The following is a 20294-nucleotide window of genomic DNA, read 5'->3' as shown; positions in this document are numbered from 1 at the left end:
AAAAGGCAATAAACTGCTGCTGTGTAGCAATGCAGTACCACGTCCGCCAGCACCCATGAGACATATGGTGACTGTTAGCTGAGCGGGCTCCATGCTTGCCGTGGTATGGCGTCTGCACAGGTAACTCGAGAGAAAAGGCGCAAAACGATTGTCTGCCCTTGCTTTTACGGATGGAGGGAGGGAAGGGGGGCCTGACGATATGTACCCAGAACCACCCGCGACAATGTTTTAGCCCCATCAGGCACGGGGATTTCTACCCAGAATTCAAATGGGCGGTGGAGACTGCGGGAACTGTGGGATAGCTACCCACAGTGCAAAGCTCCGGAAGTCGACGGTTGCTTCAGTACTGTGGACACAGTCTGCCGACTACATGCACTTAGAGCATTTGTGTGGGGACACGCACACTCGACTGTACAAAAACACTTTCTACAAAACCGACTTCTATAAATTTGACCTAATTTTGTAGTGTAGACATACCCTAGAAGTGGTTTGAGGGAAAGACAGAAGTGTGTTAGTAGTTGATTGTTAGTTGGAAGGCTGATGCAGATCAAGTATCTGTGTCTTGAACTGTGGGAAATAAAAGACGAAATACTCTTGGGAATGAGAAGTTCTTGGTTATATACCTGCATCACTAACAAATCTCTGATTTTTTTATGGGTACAGCCAAAGCTTCTGTTTACCTGATCCTGGATTAAGGAGGAAAGGATGTTCATTCATGTAACTGCATTTAGGGGGAAACAATTAGATTAGTGATGGCATGTTCTCTATTGCTGTTATGTTTTGTTCTCTTGAAGTCAGTCCTCCTGCTCCTAGAGGACAGGTCCACCAATGGCTATTAGACAAGATGGTCGGGGATGCAATCCCATGCTCTGGGTGTCCCTAAAGCCCTAACTGCCAGAAGCTGGGACTAGCCGACAAGGGATGAATCACTCAATAATTGCCCTGTTCTGTTCATTCCCTCTGAAGCATCTGGCACTGGCCCCTGTCAGACGACAGACAGATGGTCCATCCAGACCAATATCCTCACCCAGAATGGCCATTCTTATGTTCTTATCCTCATGTACAACTCAATGGGAGTTTCATTCCATTGATCAAGGAGAATGTGTTGCTCATATAATAGAATATTGTAGCAGTTGTTTGAATATAGTTTAATTTCAAAACTTGGAATATTTGTGTTTTTTGGTGCATTCTAGCAATCTTTGAAAGAGAGTAGACTTGGGATCCTACTGTTAAATATTAAGCAGTCCAAAGACTTGTTGCAACTTGGTATAAATTACATAATTCAATACTTACATTTTATAGGATTTTTTTCTCTTCTTCTCAATAGATTGACAAGATTGTATCCATAGCAGAAGATATAAAGAATATAGGAAATACTTTCTTCAAATCACAGAACTGGGCAATGGCAACTAAAAAGTACACTAAAGGCTTAAGGTAAGAGTTCCTCCTGCAGAAACCAAGGTTAGGCATTCTAATTAAATGTCCCTAGATTTGAATATTGACGGGATTAACTGTTGGCATAAGAACGTAAGAGCTTCCATACTGGGTCAGACCGTGGTATATCTTGCCCATTATCAGTATGTGACAGTGATCCCTACCAGAGCTTTGGTGGGAGTATACAGAACAGAACAATTATGGAGTGATCTACCCCTGGCACCTACTCCCGGCTTCTTGGTAGTTAGAGGTTTAGGGTTGTCCCGAGCATAGAATTGTATCTCTGATCGTTTTGGCTAATAGCCATTGATGGGCCTATCCTCTGTGAACGTATCCAGTTCTTTTTTTAATCCAGTTATGCTTTTGGGCATCACAACATCCCATGATAATGAGTTCCACGATTTAATTGTGCGTTGTGTGAAATGTACTTCCTCTTGTTTTTATTAAAGCTGCTGCCTATTAATTTCATTAGCGACACATATTTTTGTATTGTAAGAAAGGGTAAATAGCACTTCCCTTTTCATACTTTCCATGATTTTATAGACTACTTTCTTATCTCCTTTAGTTGTCTCTCTTGTAAGGTGAGCCGTCCTTATCTTTTTTGGTCTCTCCATACCCACCGTTTCAGACCCTCCGTAGCCATTCCATACCCTTGATCATCTTTGTTGCTCTTCCCTGAACCTTGTCAGTTCCACTATTTTTTTTGTTTTGAGATGGGATGACCAGGACTGGACACAGCATTCATGTTGTGGGTGCACCATGCATTTATATGGTGGCATTGTGATATTTACGGTTTTATTTTCTATCCTTTTCCTATTAGTTCTTAATATACTGTTAGCCTTTTTGAGTGTGGCTGTGTATTGAGTGGAAGTTTTCAGAGAACTATCCAGAGTGACTCCAAGATCTTTCTTCAATGGTAACAGCTAATTTAGAAAGCATTGTATATGAATAGTTGGGATTATTTTTTGCATTTATCAGAGTTGAATTTCATCTGCCATTTTGTTGCACAGTCACCCAGTTTTGTGAGATCGCTCTAGCTCCTTGGAGTCTACTTTGGACTTAACTATGTTGAATAATTTTGTATCATCCTTACACTTTTGCCACTTTGTTGTTCACCCCTCTTTTCCAGATCATTAATGAACATGTTGAACAGAACAGGTTCCAGTACAGATCCTTTGGGGAGCCCTACTGTTAACCTCTCCATTGTGAAAACTGACCACATATTCCTACTATTTGTTTCCTCTCTTTCAGCCAGTTACTGATCCATGAGAACATTGTCCCTCTTATCCCATGGCTTCTTAATTTCCTTAAGAGCCTTTGGTGCCGGACTTTGTCAAAGGCTTTCTGAAAAGCAAGTACACTGTATTGACTGAATCAACCTTATTCATGACTCCCTCTAAGAATTCTAATAGATTGAGGCATGATTTCCCTTTACAAAAGCCATGTTGACTCTTTCCCAACAAACCGTGTTTGTGTGTCTGATAATTCTGTTCTTTACTATCGTTTCTACCAATTTATCTGCTACTGAATTTGGGGTCAACAACCTGTAATTACCAGGATTGTCTCTGCAGCCCTTTTTAAAAAGTGGTGTTACATGAGCTACTAGCTTCCAGTCATCTGGTACAGAGGCTGATTTCAAGATAGTTGACATAGTATAGTTCATAGTTCTGCACATTCATGTTTGAGTTCCTTCAGAACTCTTCAGGGAATACCGTCTCTTCCAGGTAACTTATTCCTGTTTATCAGGGTGTTCTAAAACCTTTTTTATTGACCCATCAATTTGGGGCAGAGCATTCAACTGCAGAATTAATTTCCTTCCCCATCTCCAGCATGCTGGGGTTTTTTAGTGTTTTGTATAGCATCCATTGCTGCAGTATTCAAACATTTCACAACTAAACTGGATCTTCTTAGCTAAGTCCCTAATGAATTTCAATGATCTCTGCTCTCTTCTGTTCTTTGATTACAGGAAGCTCTGACTGAATTGAACATATGTGAAATCATGTTTTGTTTTTTAAAAAGTAAATCTTGTGATGATGAAAACACTGTTCCAAAGAGGAAGGACTTAGAATGTGTGTCTTAGAAATAGATGAATGGTAGTCAGATTTCTTCTGTATGATTGTTTTGTTGCCAGGCTGATCTCCTTGCGTTTTCTGATTATGCTTCCACCTTGCCTTTGTCAGCTGCATTATCCCAGAAGATCTCAACTACCTTTGTGGTTTGTGCATAGAGATGAAGTCACTGATGTAGTTGAGTCCTGATTTGAAGTTCAGAAACCAAGCCTTGAACTGGCTATGACAAGTGTTGCAACTGCATGCAGTATCTTGGGGGGAAACATATTGTATTAGGCTCATGTATCACTGTGGGCCAGGGTTTGTATGTATGATTGCATTTTACTCTAAGAAGAAGGTTGCCACAGCTCTTCAGGAACTAAAACAGTGGGGGTCATTAAGTAGAATCACTCAAGTTGTAATCACTTCCAGAAAGGTACTACATCCTTTGGAGTTTTGCATATTTTGGTTCAATCTGGGTTTCCAGTCATGGAAGACGGGGCTTTTGGCATAAAAAGACTGATGCATGGCCGCCTTTCTGATCCAGCAAACGGACAGGATCATCTGTCCAAGGGAAGCCCCACAACCCTTGCAGAAGGGTTGGAAGGACTTTGATTCGCTAAGGCCCCATAAGACTGATGGGTGACCTCCGGTAAGCTTTTAGCATGCACATAGGCATTTTCACTTTTTGTCTTCTCTATAATGCTTTTACCTTAAGAATAAATGTGCTTGCTTCAAAAAAACCATGTGGTAACTTGTAACTGCTGGCAAATACAATGTGAAGAGCCAGTGGAGAGAAAGCAATAGCCTTTAAGTAGACTGGCTTGCTTGCCCTGTACTGTGATATCCCAGGGAGCTGTGCAGCCTTAAAACCCCGGTCAGAAGAGAGTGAAACAAGGGTTCCTACCCAGGGACTGGTGCTGGCTAGAGACCTCAGACTTGGCTGGAAATTCCTGGAGTGGACTATAGAGCTGGGTGGGAGAGATGCAGGTGCAGTTTCTTCAAAACAATGACACTAGCATCACAAGGAAATGGGAATTATACCCCTCCTTTTTTCTCTCCACTAATTTTTTTATGGCAGTCTTGTTTGTTGGAGGTAAATGACTGCATTTTGCAAACTCTGCAGCTTATATTGTTTACCTGTACAGTTTCAAGTACAACGAGTTAAAATAATTCGGGTAGTGTAGCCAAATACTTGGAGAGGAGGAAGGGGCAATGTTGTGTAAAAGATGGTTATTTAAAATTGTGGTGTGTTTGTTTTTTTTGTACAGCCAATTGTAGGAAGCATAAGTTCAGTTTAATTCTTTTATATAACAATATAATGGGCATGGATGTTTAGAAATAGTAAACTAAGGTGGATAAGAGTCCATGTGACTGGTAGTTCTTGCATATACTTTCAGCAAGATAGCAAAGGGCAGAAAAAAGTTAATGTTGCAAGTTACAGTATATACACTAATACATACAATTTGTAAATTTGTTTTGTGCAGGTATGTGGAGGCTTCTAAAGCCATAGCGGAGGAATCAGGTACAGCAAAGTTGAATCCTACTGCCTTGATCTGCCTTTTAAATATTGCTGCTTGTAATCTGAAGGTGTCAGACTGGCAGGGAGCTATTGAAAGTTGTTGTGAGGTAAGCTAAATTTCATCTTTTGATAAGCAGAAAGTGATTTGGTAAATAAAGACAAGACTAAAAAGCCTTCTTTCAAAATCAGGTTTGGAGAGGCTCATTTTCCTATAATAAATTAAAGGAAGATAGGCAAGGCTTTAGTGCAAACCAATTTTAATATACAAATTAACTCATTTTTAGCAGGCTGTTTACTTGTTCAGAAAAAATATTAGTGGAGTCACATCAATAATATTTCAGAATACAAGTTATTATTTATTGGAGCTAAACGCAAGCTGTGCATTTCTTGGGAGCACTCTTACTTTGTATAGAACAATAGATGACATTATCTTTCAGAAACAAGGAATCTTTTTATAGGTGTGTAGCATTCAGCAAGCTTTACCCTCACTCTTTGAGTCAGATTTCTAGTTTTATTTTACAGGTTATTTGTAATGAATGGATAACTTTGGCTAAATAGTAAAGAGAAGGCAGCAATTAGAAATGAAAAAGCAATATAACCAATTGAAAAAGGGGGAAAATAGCACACTGATGTAAACTGGAAGCGAAGTGCAGACTTTAGACAAGACAGAACTGAGGAACTCAAAGACTAAGGACAAATAGGAGTTAAGTTTTAGGAACAAAGGAATACCTAGCAACAGTTATAAGCCCATAACTATTTGGAGCTCAAACTGATGATGATGAAAAAAGGCAGAAGTGTTCAGTAACTGTTACATATTTGGAGAAAAAAGCAGAATGATGTACTCCTCATATAAAGATGAGGTATTTTCTAGACCATTAATAATTGAGGGTGTTAGACAAATTTTAGTAGGTTATTTTTATTAGTTGGTCCAATAAAAGATATTCCCTCACCCACCTTTTCTCTAACATCACTGCAGATAAACACTTTGAAATCAGCAGGCCCAGATAACTTGCACTCAAATGCTGAAAGAGTCAGCTGAGGCAATCTCTGGTCAGCTGATCACTTTTGATAAATCTTGGATTGCCAAGGAAATTCCAGAAAATTGGAAGAATGCCAATATTTAAAACAGGCAAACAGGATGAGCCAGGTAACTGTAAACCAGCTTGTCTAACATCAGTCCTGCACAAAAGAACGGAAGAGCTGATAAAGGATTCAATTGATAATAAATTAAAGGATAGGAGTAGAATTAATGCCAGTCAGTATGGTTTTTCTTGTGAAAAAATCTGATTTCATGCTTTGAGATTACAAATTTGGTTGATAAATGTAACTATATAAATGTAATAAAATTTTGTAAGGCATTTGACTTAATACCACATGACATTCTGATTTAAAAATTAGTAATTTAAAAATCAAAGCAAACATTGAAAGGACTAAACTGTCTAGATAACACATCTCAAAGTAGTTATCAATAGGGAATCATCATCAAAGGAGGGAGTTTCTAGTGGGATTCCATATGGCTTGGTGCCAAGCCTGATGCTAGTCAATATTTCCATCAATGATCTGGAAGTTAATATAAAATTGTTGCTGATTAAAATTTACAGATGAGACAGATTGGCAAAATGGTAAATGATGAGGACAGGGTAGTCCTACAGAGCAATTTAGATTGCTTGTAAACTATCCCCATTCAAAATTTAATATTGCCAAATGAAAAATTATGCATCAAGAAAAAATGAATGAGGGGCTGTATCCTGGAAAGAGACCCTGGAACAGGTTTTAGGTGTTACAGGGGTCAAATAATGCAGCAATGAGCTCCCAGTATGATGCAGTAGCAAAAAGAACTAATGTGATCCTTCGATGGTACAAACGGGAGCAGTAGGAGTAAAGAGGGTTTTACTTCTGTATGTGGCATTGGTGAGAATGATACTGGGGTATTTCACTCAATTCCACAGTCCACATTTTTAAAAAACATTGAAAAATTGGAGGGGGTGCAGAAGAGACATGAGAATGATTTGAGGATGTGAGTTTTGTTTATCAAAATGACTGAGAGGTGATTTGATTTGTGTACAAGTAGCTTCCAGGGGAGAAAATAATGAGTACTAAAGAGAGTATTTTAATCTAGCTGAGAAAAGCTGAAAGATTAAACCAGACAAATACAAATGAGAAATAAGGTCCAAGTTATTAATAGATGATTAACCATTAGAACAAACTACCAAGGGAATTGGTGGATTCTCCATCCCTTGATGTCTTAAAAATAAAAACTGTAGACTTTTCTGGAAGATATGGTTTAGCCAATCAAGTAATTAGACTCACTGCAGGGGTAACTGGATGGAATTTAATGGCCTGAGTTATCCAGGAGATCAGACTGGATGGTTTAATGGTCCTTTTTGTCATTAAATAATGGATTCATTGAGTATTTAAGTGGTTAAAAAATTTGCAGTAATCATACAAGTCTATCTTTTATCCCACCATCCCTGAATCTTTTGGGAGTAGAAGGAGGAGCTGCACCTGCTTATTGGCTCATTTCTGTAGACATGGTATTAGCACTATTAATACTCAACAACATGCTAGATCAGAGGTGGGCAAACTGCGGGCTACATCCGGCCTGCAGGATGTCCTACCCAGCCCTTGAGCTCCTGGCTGAGGAGCCTAGCCCTGGCCCCTCCCCCACAGCCTCACCTCGTTGTGCTGCCAGTGCTCTGGCCCACTGCTCCTGCCAGGCAGCGTGGCTGGCTCCAGCTGCTCTCAGCAGCATGGTAAGGGGGCGGGGGGTTGGATAATGGGCAGGGGGGGCAGACAGGGAGCAGTTGGATGGGGTGGGGGGCAGAGTCAGGGAGTGGGGGTGTGGATGGGGTTGGAGCAGTCGGGGGCCAGGGAAGTTGGAGCGAGGCATGGGCCAGGCCGTTGGGGGAGGCACAGCCTTCGTTACCCAGCCCTCAATACAGTTTCTCAACCTTGATGTGGCCCTTGAGCCAAAGAGTTTGCCCACCCCCGTGCTAGATAACCCTGTTGTAGTAATACTGCACTCTATTGATTGATGGTGCTTTCATTTACAAAGTTGATTTGTTTTCAGGCAGCTTACCCTTAAAATAAATGGGTTGGTTAATTGTGTGTGTTTTGGCACTCTTCATATTAGCGGAAGGCTTTAGAGCAGTGGTTCTCAAAGCCGGTCCGCCGCTTGTTGAGCGAAAGCCCATGATGCGCTGGACCAGTTTGTTTATTTGCCGCATCCGCAGGTTCGGCTGATGGCGGCTCCCACTGGCCACGTTTCGCTGCTGCGGGAAGGGCGGCCAGCATCTCCCTTGGCCTGCACTGCTTCCCGCAGCCCCATTGGCCTGGAATAGCAAACTGTGGCCGGTGGGAGCTGCGATCAGCCGAACCTGCAGACGCGGCAGGTAAACAAACCGGTCCGGCATGCCGGGGCTTTCCCTCAACGAGCGGCGGACCAGCTTTTGAGAACCACTGCTTTAGAGTACACTGATGAATACTAAACCACTTTTATTCATTTTGCAGGCGCTTGCAATAGATCCAGCAAACACCAAAGCCCTTTACAGACGTGCTCAAGCCTGGCAGGGAATCAGAGATTTTGATCAGGCACTGGTACCTATTTTTGTTGCTGTTGTTTTTTTAAAGGATCAATAAAGCATCTACTTATATTTTTGTATTTTTTATTGAAGGCTGATCTTAAGAAGGCTCAAGAGATAACACCTGAAGATAAAGGTAAACTGTCAAGCTAATTTTAGCAATGTGACATATATTCTCTTTTAGGGCATGGCTATACTTGCAGTTGTAGAGCATTGGGAGTTAAATCAGCCTTTGGAGACCACAGCGGAAGCACTGCTGAATGTTCGCACACTGGCGTGGCCACATTAGCAGCTCTTGCAATGCCACAAAGAGCAGTGCATTGTTATCACTATCCCAGCGTGCAAGTGGCTGTAACATGCTTTTCAAATGCATGAGGTGGAGTGTGTATGTGGAGGAAAAGTGAGGGGGTTGGGGGGGGGAGGGGAGGAGGAAATGAGAGCATGTTGGCATGCTGTCTTGTAAGTTCAGACAGCAGCTGACCTCCTCTCTCTCACTCACTCAAAGCAAGCAGCATTCCTCAGTAATGGTTCCTTTGTCCTGGAGCAGATAAATAGCCAACTGTCAGAAAGCCAATCCCTCCATGTTTGAAAGGGCATATCCGCATTCCTACAGAGAGTTCAAAACAATGACAAGAGTGGCCACTTGATGTAAGGGGATTATGGGACATTTCTGAGGTCAATCAGAGCACAGTAACATAACACCTTGTTCACACTGGTGCTGCAGTGCAGCAAACATTATTCCACTTGCCGAGGTGGAGTAACAGCAGCATTCTATGTGCCTTGCCAGTGTGGATGGGTAGCGAGCTAGTGCGTTGTAACTCGCAAATGTAGCCAAGCCCTAAAAGGCTTTTACATAGTATTATGGTAGTTCTGCAAGAGATGAACTAAGACTGAGAATTTTTCATTTTGTGAGGTCCCTACTTTCTAGACATTGACAAAATATGAGGACAGAATTAGTGCTGAAGTAACTCCCTTTCACACAGAGAAAGTCTGCTGCTGATAGCTGTCCATCTTCCACTAGTATGTGTGGAGAAGTGTCTTCTACCTGTTTTTTTTGTTTGTTTGTTTTTTAATAGAGGAAGAGGCATGCATCTCCTTAGGTCAGGCAGTTCTACTTCAGCAAGAACTAACTGGGGTTTGTGCATCCTTTACCCCAAAAAATCTGAAGTTGCTTTCTGGTCTGATTCCATTCTCTGCTGCTTAACTGAATGTTACTCTTTGGATCAGGAATTCAGGGTCACTACTGTTTCCTGCGTCCATTTCTCTGAGCCTATTTATCCTATTCTGCAATTGAATGGAAAAAACAGTCGGGGAGGATTTCTTTGGCTATTACCCAGCTTGATAACTACCCCCTATGATTAGAATCCAGGCAGACACAGTTTAGCCTATGTAAAGCATAAAATAAAAATGGGTGATTGATATCATGCTGTGGGACAACTATAGGAGGTGGAAAGCCATGTTTGTTTGTTTTTTAAAACAGCTATCCAAACTGAAGCACTCAAGGTGAAACAGAAGATAAAGGCTCAAAAGGAAAAGGAAAAAGCAGCTTATGCTAAGATGTTTGCTTAAGTGAAGGTTTTTTCTTGTTAAAGTTTAGGCACTGACTGACTGATCCATACACCACTGTAAACACTCCTACTATATGAGGCAAGTGTTACTTCTGTTATCTGTCCTATACTGCAATCAATTGATTTTCCATGTTTACTATTTAAACTGGAATTTCATACTAAAGTTAAAAGTAAAAATTTTGGTTTCCAATTGTTTTTATAGATAAAGTGACTCTCAGAAAACAGTAAGACACATACTTAACCATATTAGTGGTGATAATGGTTGTCCTTTTGCAGGGTAGATATTCTTAAGTTTACCAGATCATCAGTTTTAACACCCAGGAAGCAAGTTGAAGTACAGTATTCTCCCGTTAATTCCTTCACTAGAGCAGCAAGTCAGCATGTATGCATCAGTACCACTATAAGTAGTTCTGTTTAAAACAAACAATTTGTAAACATTATTCATAAACTCAGTTGTTCACACAAAACCACATTTTATGGCAAACTAGCTTTATTAAAAGTTTCTTCCCTTGAAACAGGAAGCTTGTTTAATATTTGCCTGTTTACTTAATGTAACCTTTGAAAGCAGTGATACAGTATTCCCTTGCTTGACTCATTTTCCCTAATGCAAGTGGAAATTAACCAAGATTGCATTGATAGAACATGGTAGGAAGGAGCAGAAAATGTGAATTCACCATAAATTATAAGATTTCACTGTATTTTTACACCTGTGGTTCAGGGTGTTTCCATTGAACTTTGGCATGAGATCTAGCATCAAGTTGTAAGTCACAGAAAACAGCACTTGGGAAGCTGCACCACCGTCTTTGATCCAGTAAAAAGGCATTTTCTTTCATAACTAAGGCTAGGGTCTGTCCGACTGCCTTGACTTTGCATTCACTATTTAACATAGTGGTTAATGAAATTTCTTACCACATAGTGGTATGAAATTCAGCTGGCTCAGTAACCCCATCCAATTAACATTCAGTCAATGATAGGCTTAGTTACACCATAGCATATATTTGTGTGAGGTTACAACATGTCCGGGAAGTACACTGGATAGTTTTGATCAAATTTACATTCCATTATAAGCTGGCCCTCCTCCCCCTTCAGGTACTACCCAGTTAATATTCTGGCTTGGGTCTTTAATATCACATGTTTTGCAGTGCACACAATTCTGAGCATTTATCTGCAACCGTAACCCTTCTCCTGTTTCCAGGGGAACATATTCATAAACACCTGCAAAAGATGAGAATAATGTGTCACTGTAGTGGACAGATGAGTATACAATTGAATGCTAAGACCTAGATTTAAAGGATTCTACTATAAACTCTTGCACTGTTCAATAGCCATTACCTTACAAATGCTGTGAGTACCATCTGGTAACTTCATTATGTAGTTCAGTTGTCTCTTGTACACTTGTATTGACAATTGCTTTGTCAAGAAATGCATTTTCTCCAAAAAAATTAGTTCAGGAAGGACCTTGGGTCCAGTGTACCCTAGAATGCCACCCCCCACAACTCTTCCCCTAGGCAGCAGAACCAATCGAGTGTCTCCAGAGCACATGCAGGGCAGGGACAGGGACAGGCTCCAGCTGCTGCTTCTAGACTGTTGATGCTGCCTGGTGCCCACAGAAAGTGGCAGCAGCACAAAGGAAGGGGCTAGTGAACACACAGAAAGCAGCCTGGCCCCACCCTGCATATGCCCTAGCAGCATGTGGAGTGAGTTTTGGGTAGAGAGTCAGCAGCTTAGTAGCTATCACAGCCCAGTCACGGGGAGTGTATAACTAGCTGGGGGAGTAGCCAACCATGCTGCTGGAGAGGCATACGCAGGGATATGGGTAGGTCCCCAAGAAAGACAAAATGCAGTTGGTAGTTATCTTAAATGGTTTGGGAATCACTGCCTTAAGGAACTAAAAGGCCTACTAGGCCAGGTCATTTCCCCTTCTGAAACATTTCAGTAAAAATATGTAAGTACCTTTCCCTTCACTTTGCAAAGCTGTTAGTTTATTCAACCATTGTTCATTTTAATTACCTACCTGCAGGACAGAATCTCTGTTCTGGCCCATCATATATAGCTAAATTTTTGTTCACAGGGACGCTGTCATCCTTCAGAGTCAAATGAGGAGGCTGGTCATGTTCATGATTTGTCCCACTTAGAGCCACAGAGGACAGGAGATCAAAACTGATTTTTCCATCAGGCTTTGGATATTCAATAGGAGTGCAATCTTTGGCTGGCTTTAGCTGATCAGAGTCTGGCCCTAAAGTAATTTTGAATGAAACATTGTTTCCTAGTGTGCAAATATTTAGTTGAAATTAATTTACAGTTATCCAAATTAAAAACTATAATTTACAATAAGGCAACTGGAGCTAAGACTCAGATTATCTTTGCAAAATGTTCTGTTGAATTCTTAGCCACAAATGGTCATATTAGCTGTGTCTCAACAGAAAGATTATCTCCAGTAGTGTGGTGCCCCCAATCCCTCTATTGAGCTACACCAGGTCACTGATTCCATAGACACACAAAACCATTTTCTACATCCTCCCTTTTAACATCTGACTTGAGTACTGACCCAATCCAACCTTGCTTAATGCAAAACCGCAAGAGACCATAAGACAAATACAAAATGTACATGTGTATTTTCTAAAAGAAAATTACCTGGATGTTTTAATGTCCATGGTTCCATTCCTCTCAGTATCCAATAAAATATACCAGTATAAATCATTCCTCCATAGACACCCAGTACTCCATGGCAGGAAGGTCGGATATTCCTAACAGAATAGAGCTCTTTCCACACCCACGATTTCTTCAAGTTTTCTTCATATTCAGGCACATCAAGTCCTAGTGGTAACAAATTATTTGTTAAATGCTTATAGCATGATTTCAGGGAAGATTAGGTCCTTGAAATAAGAATATATTGCAAGTTGAGAAGTGGTTATTAGCAATGGATTAAATCATTTTCAAAGCACAAAGATCATTTTTTTTTTAAAACTGGATTTAGACCCATTTATGATATAGTGAACCTAAATTCCTATATTACCACAGAAGAAATGAGAGCTTGTGATGAAAGCCAACTGTACACTTAAATGCCTAAAATGAGAATTCTTTTCTGAAATACAATTCTAACTTTCTCAGACACTTTTTCCAGGAGTTTCTAGTATATTTGTAAGTAAAATTATCAAAGCAGGTATGCTTAAATTCAGTTTTCAAATATTTATGAAAAAGTGGTGCTACAGGCTCTTGTGTTCAGGAATGGGACCCCTTAAGTCCTTAAAACTTCTCTTGCCTGGTGATAGGAGAAAAGGGATTTTGGAATGGGAAGCAAGACGACAAGACTATAGTGCTTCACCATGATGTTTGGATGGCAGATTTCTGTAGAGGCCTATGATTTACAGGAGGTCAGACTAAATGATCTAATGGTTCTTTCTGGCTTTGAGCACAACTCTCTGAATAGTTAAACTTCCAGACAGAGGCAGTTTATCAAAATCATTTTGCCTTTGAAAATGCAAAATGACTGAAAAAATGACAAAGACGACACAAATGACAATGAGGATGCCAGTGCTGTAAGTTCACTTTAGACTCTACTAAGCTGTAAGCTAACCAGAGTAACCCACATATTATCTGACCACCAAGCTTCAAAAGATTATATATACAAAACTTACAGCTATACAACCATGAGCACTGTGATTTGAAAACTCCATCCTCAATGCAAGAAGTCTAATAGTTTATTGTACTATGCTAAATGTAATTTCACTATAGCAGACCATCTTTTAAGTAAGGCCTGGAGAAGACAACTTATTTAAACAAAACAAAACTTCACGAGGAGACATCTCTCCCAATTAGTAATTTTATACAGGAATGGATTCTGAAATACAATAAATAGAATTTACAGAACCATCTATACTAAAAGAGCCATTAATATACTGTGCAGTGTTCTGCCATAGGTTAGGGTGTCAAACAATTTATTATATGCATGGGAAAGCAGTTCTGTACCCACATTAGGAAACACTATTTTCCTGTCCACACTGACAGGAGGTCTATAAAGCAGATCCCCATGACCATGGAAGAAAACATTGCACTAAAATACTGAACTTGTTAGTGTAGATCAGGGGTGGGCAAACTTTTTGGCTGAAGGGCCACATTGGGGTTGCAAAACTGTATGGAGGGCCAGGTAGGGAAGGCTGTGCCTCCCCAAACAGCCTGGCCCCTGCCCCTGGGACCCCACTCCCTATCCACACCCCCACCCCTAAATGCCCCCCAGTACCCCACCCCCATCCAACCCCCCTGCTCCTCATTCCCTGATTGCCCCCTGCCCCTTATCCAATCCCTCCCTGCCCCCTTACCATGCCACTCAGAGCAACAGGAGTGCTGGCAGTGCAGCACACTGAGGCTGCGGGGGAGGAGGGACAGCAGGGGTGGAGCCGGGGGCTAGTCTCCCTGGCTAGGAGCTCAGGGGCTGGTCAGGATGTGGCCCGCGGGCCGTAGTTTGCCCACCTCTGGTGTAGATAGTCCCTAAATATCTTTTTTTGCCTGCTGTATTAAGGAAAAGCTGGAGAGTCCAGTTGCTAAAGATGCAACAATAGTTTCTCACACTACGTCTGTACTTACCATGTAATACATTTTTAAAATGAATAAGAACTTGTAGTTGTGGGGAAGCAGCTATCATTAAAAAGTATACTTTGCTTAAACAATACAATTTTCTCTTAAACCAACTTAGAAGAGGTGGTTTATTTTGCTTTCAAATAGTTCCTTCAACTGAACACACAAGCCAGTTACAAGTTTAAATAAGATCTTACCTATTGTCTTTGATTGGAGGTTCTCATTAGTTAGTTGGTTGAAAACAGCTTCTGAAGCCAACATGCCACTTTTCATTGCAGTATGTGTACCTTTGATTTTAGGAACATTCATGAAACCAGGACTGCAACCAATTAATACTCCACCAGGGAAAGTGAGTTTGGGTATAGACTGAAGAGAAAAATTCAGTGAGATTAAAAAAAATTTTTTTTTAAATGAGCATGTATGATGGCAAACAAATCTGGCATGAGACCAGGTCCTGAGCAAATAAGAGATATCAAGGCCAATGGGTTTTGTTTAATCAAATGGAAGCTCAAGAAAACAAATGTGATCTCATTGCACTATTCCTCTCAAAATCATTGCTCTACTGAATAGACTATGATAAGGTCACTCAGCAGGTGCCTCCTTTCCCCCTCCCCACAGATCTTCTGCTCTTGAGTTTAAAATGACAAATGCCTATGTAGCCTGAAAGCTTGTCTTTCACCACCAGAAGTTGGTCCAATAAAAGATATTACCTCACCCACCTACTCTCTGCTTTAATAAGTCAAGCTTCCATCCTCTCATTGTAACTGTATCATTCTCTCTCCCTGTTTAGTTCTCAAGTCTGCGTCCGCTTTCTTAGTTTGACAGATTGACTTTCTAGGCATTACTGAGTTTGGCACCAAGTCTCAGTTCCTTTAAGGAAAAAAAGTTGTGCAGAGACCAATAATGGAATGGTTTCTGGGCACATCTTTCCCTCTCCCTTTCTTCTGAGAAGTATAATATAATCAAGTAGTGAGTATCACTTCTGAGAAGTTTGCCTGTGGAAAAGTAAACCTCTAAAGCCACATCCCTAAAATAACTAAATGATTCACAAGTATGTCACATGGAGCAAAAAACATCAAGAAATTCCAATAAGTATACAACCACATTTGGATTATCTTTGAAGATTTTTTTTCTTGCTAAGTTGGAATGCTTACAGGAGGATAGTTACTAAAATTTGAAGACACGTTACAGCATTCCTTCCTCTTTACAGGACCGTGTTTGTTTTGTGTGCTGGTTACTCCCCTCAAGCTGCGAACTTGGAGATTGCCTTCCACAGTGAAGGCAACTGGGTTTGGGGGGGGTCAGACAACATAATAGCAGTTTTTAAATCTTCAGCTGGACATTTTCTCAGGTGATGTCCCTAAACACAGTTACACAGCTAAATACAGATTTCATGCGATTAAATGCACTCGTTACATCCTCTACGTTCATGAATACCACTAGTACTGTATTATAACTAATTCTGCTTGGCATAGTACCAGGGACAATAAAAGTGGTTTCCTGGCTGAATCTTATTATATTTTTCCCGTTCTATCTGTCTTTTCCAAAATTTTGCAAATTCCCATATCTTCCTGCATCAGTACAAACACTCTCTTTAGAGAGAACATAATGGTTAAGCCACTTTAATATAAATCACTAGATCTCCATTCATGTTTTGTGAATTCCACAAGACTCTGACGCAGATAGTGCTCTGGCGCTATCAGGAGAACCCCAGGAGTACTGACAGTAGTGTTACAGATATAGCAATTTTCTTGCAATATTTTTGGGAGACCGTACTGTATTAAGTCTATGTATCACTGCAGGCCAGGAATTGTGAATATTTCCATGGCACTCATTGCCATGGGATATTGTGAAGGCAATAAGTATAACTGGATTCAAAAAAGAATTAGATAAATTCATGGAAACTAGGTCCATCAATGGGTATTAGCCAAGATGGTCAGAGATGCATCCCCATGCTCTAGGTGTCCATAATCCTCTAACTGCCAGAAGCTGGGACTTGACCACAGGTGATCACTCGAAATTGCCCTGTTCTGTTCATTGCCTCTGAAGCTACTGGCACTGGCCACAGTCAGACACAGAATACGGGGTCAGGTGGTCCATTGGTCTGACCAAATATGGCCACTCTTATGCTCTTATGATAGGATAAGAAGCCTGAGCAGTGGAGTTTGGGACTGGGTAGGCAAGGCTAATAGGACTGGGTAAGGAGCCAGAATGGGGAAAAGATAGGACTGAGCTAGAGAGAGGTTGGAGGGTGTAGACAGAGTATCTGTGCCCACTATTAAATACGCCCTTTCAGAGTATGAAGGAAATTGGTTTTTTTCAGTGTTTTTTAAAACTTTAGGAAGTTGCACACAAGCTACATAAACACAACGTTTTTAAGGTTGCAAAGTCAAGCGCTCAAAAGTTAAGAAATTCCAGAAATCAAGGTTGCTTGCTTGTGTGACCTTAATTTGCCCTCCTTGCATGTATACATTATGACAAAGTCTTCAACTGCATGATCACATCCTTTGTTTCCCATGGAACCCTTTCCTCATTCAGTGCACAAGATGGACCTGCTCTGGGAATGAATCAGGGTTGTGTAGTAAAGGAGGCTGTTGTCTGTAGGACCTTCTGCCTCATTTGGTGCAAAAGATGGAAAGTGTGTAGTGAACGAGGCAGTGGGTTGCAGGAAGAGAAAGGACGGTCTCATGATTAAGGCAGTTGAATGCTGTCCTGAGAAAACTGGATTCTATCCCTGCTTCTGTCAGATGTTCCTAGTGATATTGGACAAGTCAGTAAAATCAAGCTTTTCAAATTGCATGTTCCCCAAAGACAGAAGAATATGGCTTTAAGTTTATCTATAGCATACAAATTTGGAACTGCCGAGGGTAATTTTGTACATATATCCTTCTATATGCATGAGGCAATATCTTCACCAAAAAGAGAGAAAAACTAAGAGCTATAATTCTACTCAAATATAAACATAATTCTGTACTCCATGTGCTAACTGATCAAAGACTTCTACTATAGATATCGTCAAGGCACCATATACAGTATACTATACAGTAGTATGATTACTCCAGACAATTACCATTCTTGTTCCTATGGACATTTATTTCCTACTGATCAATACGAGATTTTTAAAGCCAGCAAACACACCTTTAAAATGGCACATGCCTTGAAGAGTGGAGAAGTTAAAAATTAATGATCAACTAGCAAGTTTTAATATACAGAAAAGTAAACTCCATTTAATGTAGATATAACACAAATTACATACAATAAACCAGGGGTCGGCAACTTTTCAGAAGTGGTGTGCCAAGACTTCATTTATTCTCTCTAATTTAAGGTTTTGCGTGCCAGTAATACATTTTAATGTTTTTAGAAGGTCTCTTTCTATCAGTCTTTAATATATAACTAAACTATTGTTGTATGTAAAGTAAATAGGCATTTTAAAATGTTTAAGAAGCTTCATTTAACATTAAATTAAAATGCAGAGCCCTCCTGGACCGGTGGCCAGGACCCAGGCAGTGTGAGTGCCACTGAAAATCAGCTCGTGTGCCACCTTTGGCACGCGTGCCACAGGATGCCTACCCCTGCAATAAACCAAGCTTTGCACTAGGAACTACATAAAATAAGTTACACATTATTCAAAATACAGGAGAGACGTGTACAAGAGCAGGATATTCAGCTAAACTCATGGTGACCACTGGAGAATGTCTATAGCAAATGCCTTATTCTCTCACATAAATTGGTATAGCCCAGGGCAAAGAGGCACATCTGGCCACTTCCTCCTAGCAAAAATACAATATTGACTATTCAACTCTCTCTCTTTACTCTTGTACATATTTTGCTGTAACACAGACACAAGACACATCTTAGGACATGCTAATTTAGTAGATAGCGTGACATTTTCTCAAGGTCTGACAATATTCATAGAAGTTGATCAATTTATTTTAGAAAGGCCAATGAGACTTCCTGGTGCCAAAAGGCATTGCTTTCTGTCCAGAAATTCCTTTTGTCCTTATCCAATCTTTTATTTCAATGGACACTTGCCGACAGACCAATTGAAGACATTTTAGTTTAGATATTACACGTATAAACTAGTTCTTGTTACTAGGGCCACAGGGAATTCAGGATAAATAGTTTAGTAGTGTTACAAAAGAAAATGCCCACACCCAAACAAAAACCCCAAACACACCCTTACCTGGAAACCACCTTCATTCAAGGCTCTAGCACCATAGCCAATCCTTTTTCCACCCTCAAGAGTGGGCTCCACACTGGGATGATGCTTCCATCTCTGGAACTCTTTAAATGGGCTCAAATAGGGATTTTGATAATCTAAACCAACCTTTAAAACAAAACATAAAACATGCCATGAATATTAAAATGTGAACATTTCAACAAAAGTTATTTTATACTCCTACTTTAAAGTGCCATATGAGCATTAAAACATGGTATGTTAAGTCCATTTTCATGTTACACCAACTTCATTATATTTAAGATGCAAAAAGCAGCCAAACTATATTCATGGCCTACGTCAGACCCATTAACACTATGCTCAGAACCAAGTCAGAGGACTTCGCTACAAGGTTGTCCCAAAAGTATCTAACCAAGTTGTAACCAGCTCCCATAACAAAGCCGAAGTCCATCCCACTGGAAATAAAATTATCATAATGAAACTGCATTTTTAAACACACAGTTTGCTTGAGCAGTGTGGTTGAAACATAAAACTTCTTAAAAGTCACATCAAAACAATGCTCTGATCACTAGGTATTGCCCAGAGGCTTCTCCTTCGACCTGGGTAAATAAGTAGTAAGTTTCAGCCACTCATTGATAAATTTTTCAAGCACTACTTTTACATGGCTTAAAGTTGAGTCAATTAACATTTCCAAATGAGTGAAGCATCCATATAAAGAAGCAAGGGAATAATGATACAAAGACAGAATGAAAAGAGACTTCACCAGCTGGCGGAATGCCCAGGAGTTCATATTTTAGATTCAGTCAAAAGCTGGTGCTAAGATGTATCTTGCATTTTTCTAGATACGGTCAAGTTCCAGCTTTGACATATTTCTCACAGGAGCAATTCCAGAGGCATAATCCTTATGTCAAAAAGCCCTGTTTCTGACTCTTGCAAGCTTCACCTGTGGGACAATTATTTCCAGGGTTTTGGACAACAGAAAAACATAATATGGGTGAGAGAAAAAGAGAGAATTTTTTAGATAACTTGGCCAAAGCTACCTACATTCATCTCAGCTGATTCCATCTCAGAGTCTACTCACTGCCAAGGGAATTGACAGCCCACCATAGTCAGACAGCAGACAACTACTTTCTTCATAAGTTTTACAAGGAGCTTTCACAATTAAGGCTTATGTGCCAAGGGAAGCTATTACAAAATAAGCTAGGTTGTGAATTTAAAACAGAAATTCTATACTAGCTCCCAGTGTGGACTCACTAGCTCCCAGCGTGGACTCTCTTATTTTACACTAAGTGGTGTAAAATAATGAAACTTTAAACTTTAGTTTATTTTACACTAAATGGATTAAGCTAAACTGTACAAAGTCACTCTTCGTATGGAATACAAGTGGCC

At 40.3% G+C, this 20294-nt stretch overlaps 2 protein-coding genes across 6 annotated transcripts in view; one reads left to right on the top strand and one right to left on the bottom strand.

Annotated features, from left to right (window-relative positions):
* PPID (peptidylprolyl isomerase D) overlaps window positions 1-20294 on the top strand; it is a 48572-nt gene that overhangs the window by 17393 nt on the left and 10885 nt on the right. Inside the window, exons 6-10 of one of the 3 annotated variants that reach the window (XM_038399066.2) lie at window positions 1328-1434; window positions 4970-5111; window positions 8515-8601; window positions 8679-8721; window positions 10066-10330. In XM_038399066.2, the coding sequence (XP_038254994.1) occupies window positions 1328-1434; window positions 4970-5111; window positions 8515-8601; window positions 8679-8721; window positions 10066-10154 (468 nt within the window). In that variant the 3' untranslated portion in view covers window positions 10155-10330. Of the gene's footprint in view, window positions 1-1327; window positions 1435-4969; window positions 5112-8514; window positions 8602-8678; window positions 8722-10065; window positions 10331-20294 lie in introns of those variants that run through there. The other 2 variants (XM_043513242.1, XM_043513243.1) reach the window with 2 other exon arrangements.
* ETFDH (electron transfer flavoprotein dehydrogenase) overlaps window positions 9489-20294 on the bottom strand; it is a 34706-nt gene continuing 23900 nt past the window's right edge. For 2 of the 3 annotated variants that reach the window (XM_038399065.2, XM_043513241.1), the window contains exons 9-13: window positions 18912-19055; window positions 14926-15094; window positions 12788-12970; window positions 12168-12389; window positions 10626-11368 (exon numbers count right to left, since the gene is read on the bottom strand). In XM_038399065.2, the coding sequence (XP_038254993.1) occupies window positions 11205-11368; window positions 12168-12389; window positions 12788-12970; window positions 14926-15094; window positions 18912-19055 (882 nt within the window). In that variant the 3' untranslated portion in view covers window positions 10626-11204. Of the gene's footprint in view, window positions 11369-12167; window positions 12390-12787; window positions 12971-14925; window positions 15095-18911; window positions 19056-20294 lie in introns of all 3 variants that reach the window. The other variant, XM_038399064.2, reaches the window with a different exon arrangement.

This window comes from Dermochelys coriacea, chromosome 4 (genome assembly GCF_009764565.3).
Source record: "Dermochelys coriacea isolate rDerCor1 chromosome 4, rDerCor1.pri.v4, whole genome shotgun sequence".
In the NCBI taxonomy this organism is placed as follows: Eukaryota; Metazoa; Chordata; order Testudines; family Dermochelyidae; genus Dermochelys; species Dermochelys coriacea.
This window is presented reverse-complemented; position numbering and strand designations above follow the sequence as displayed.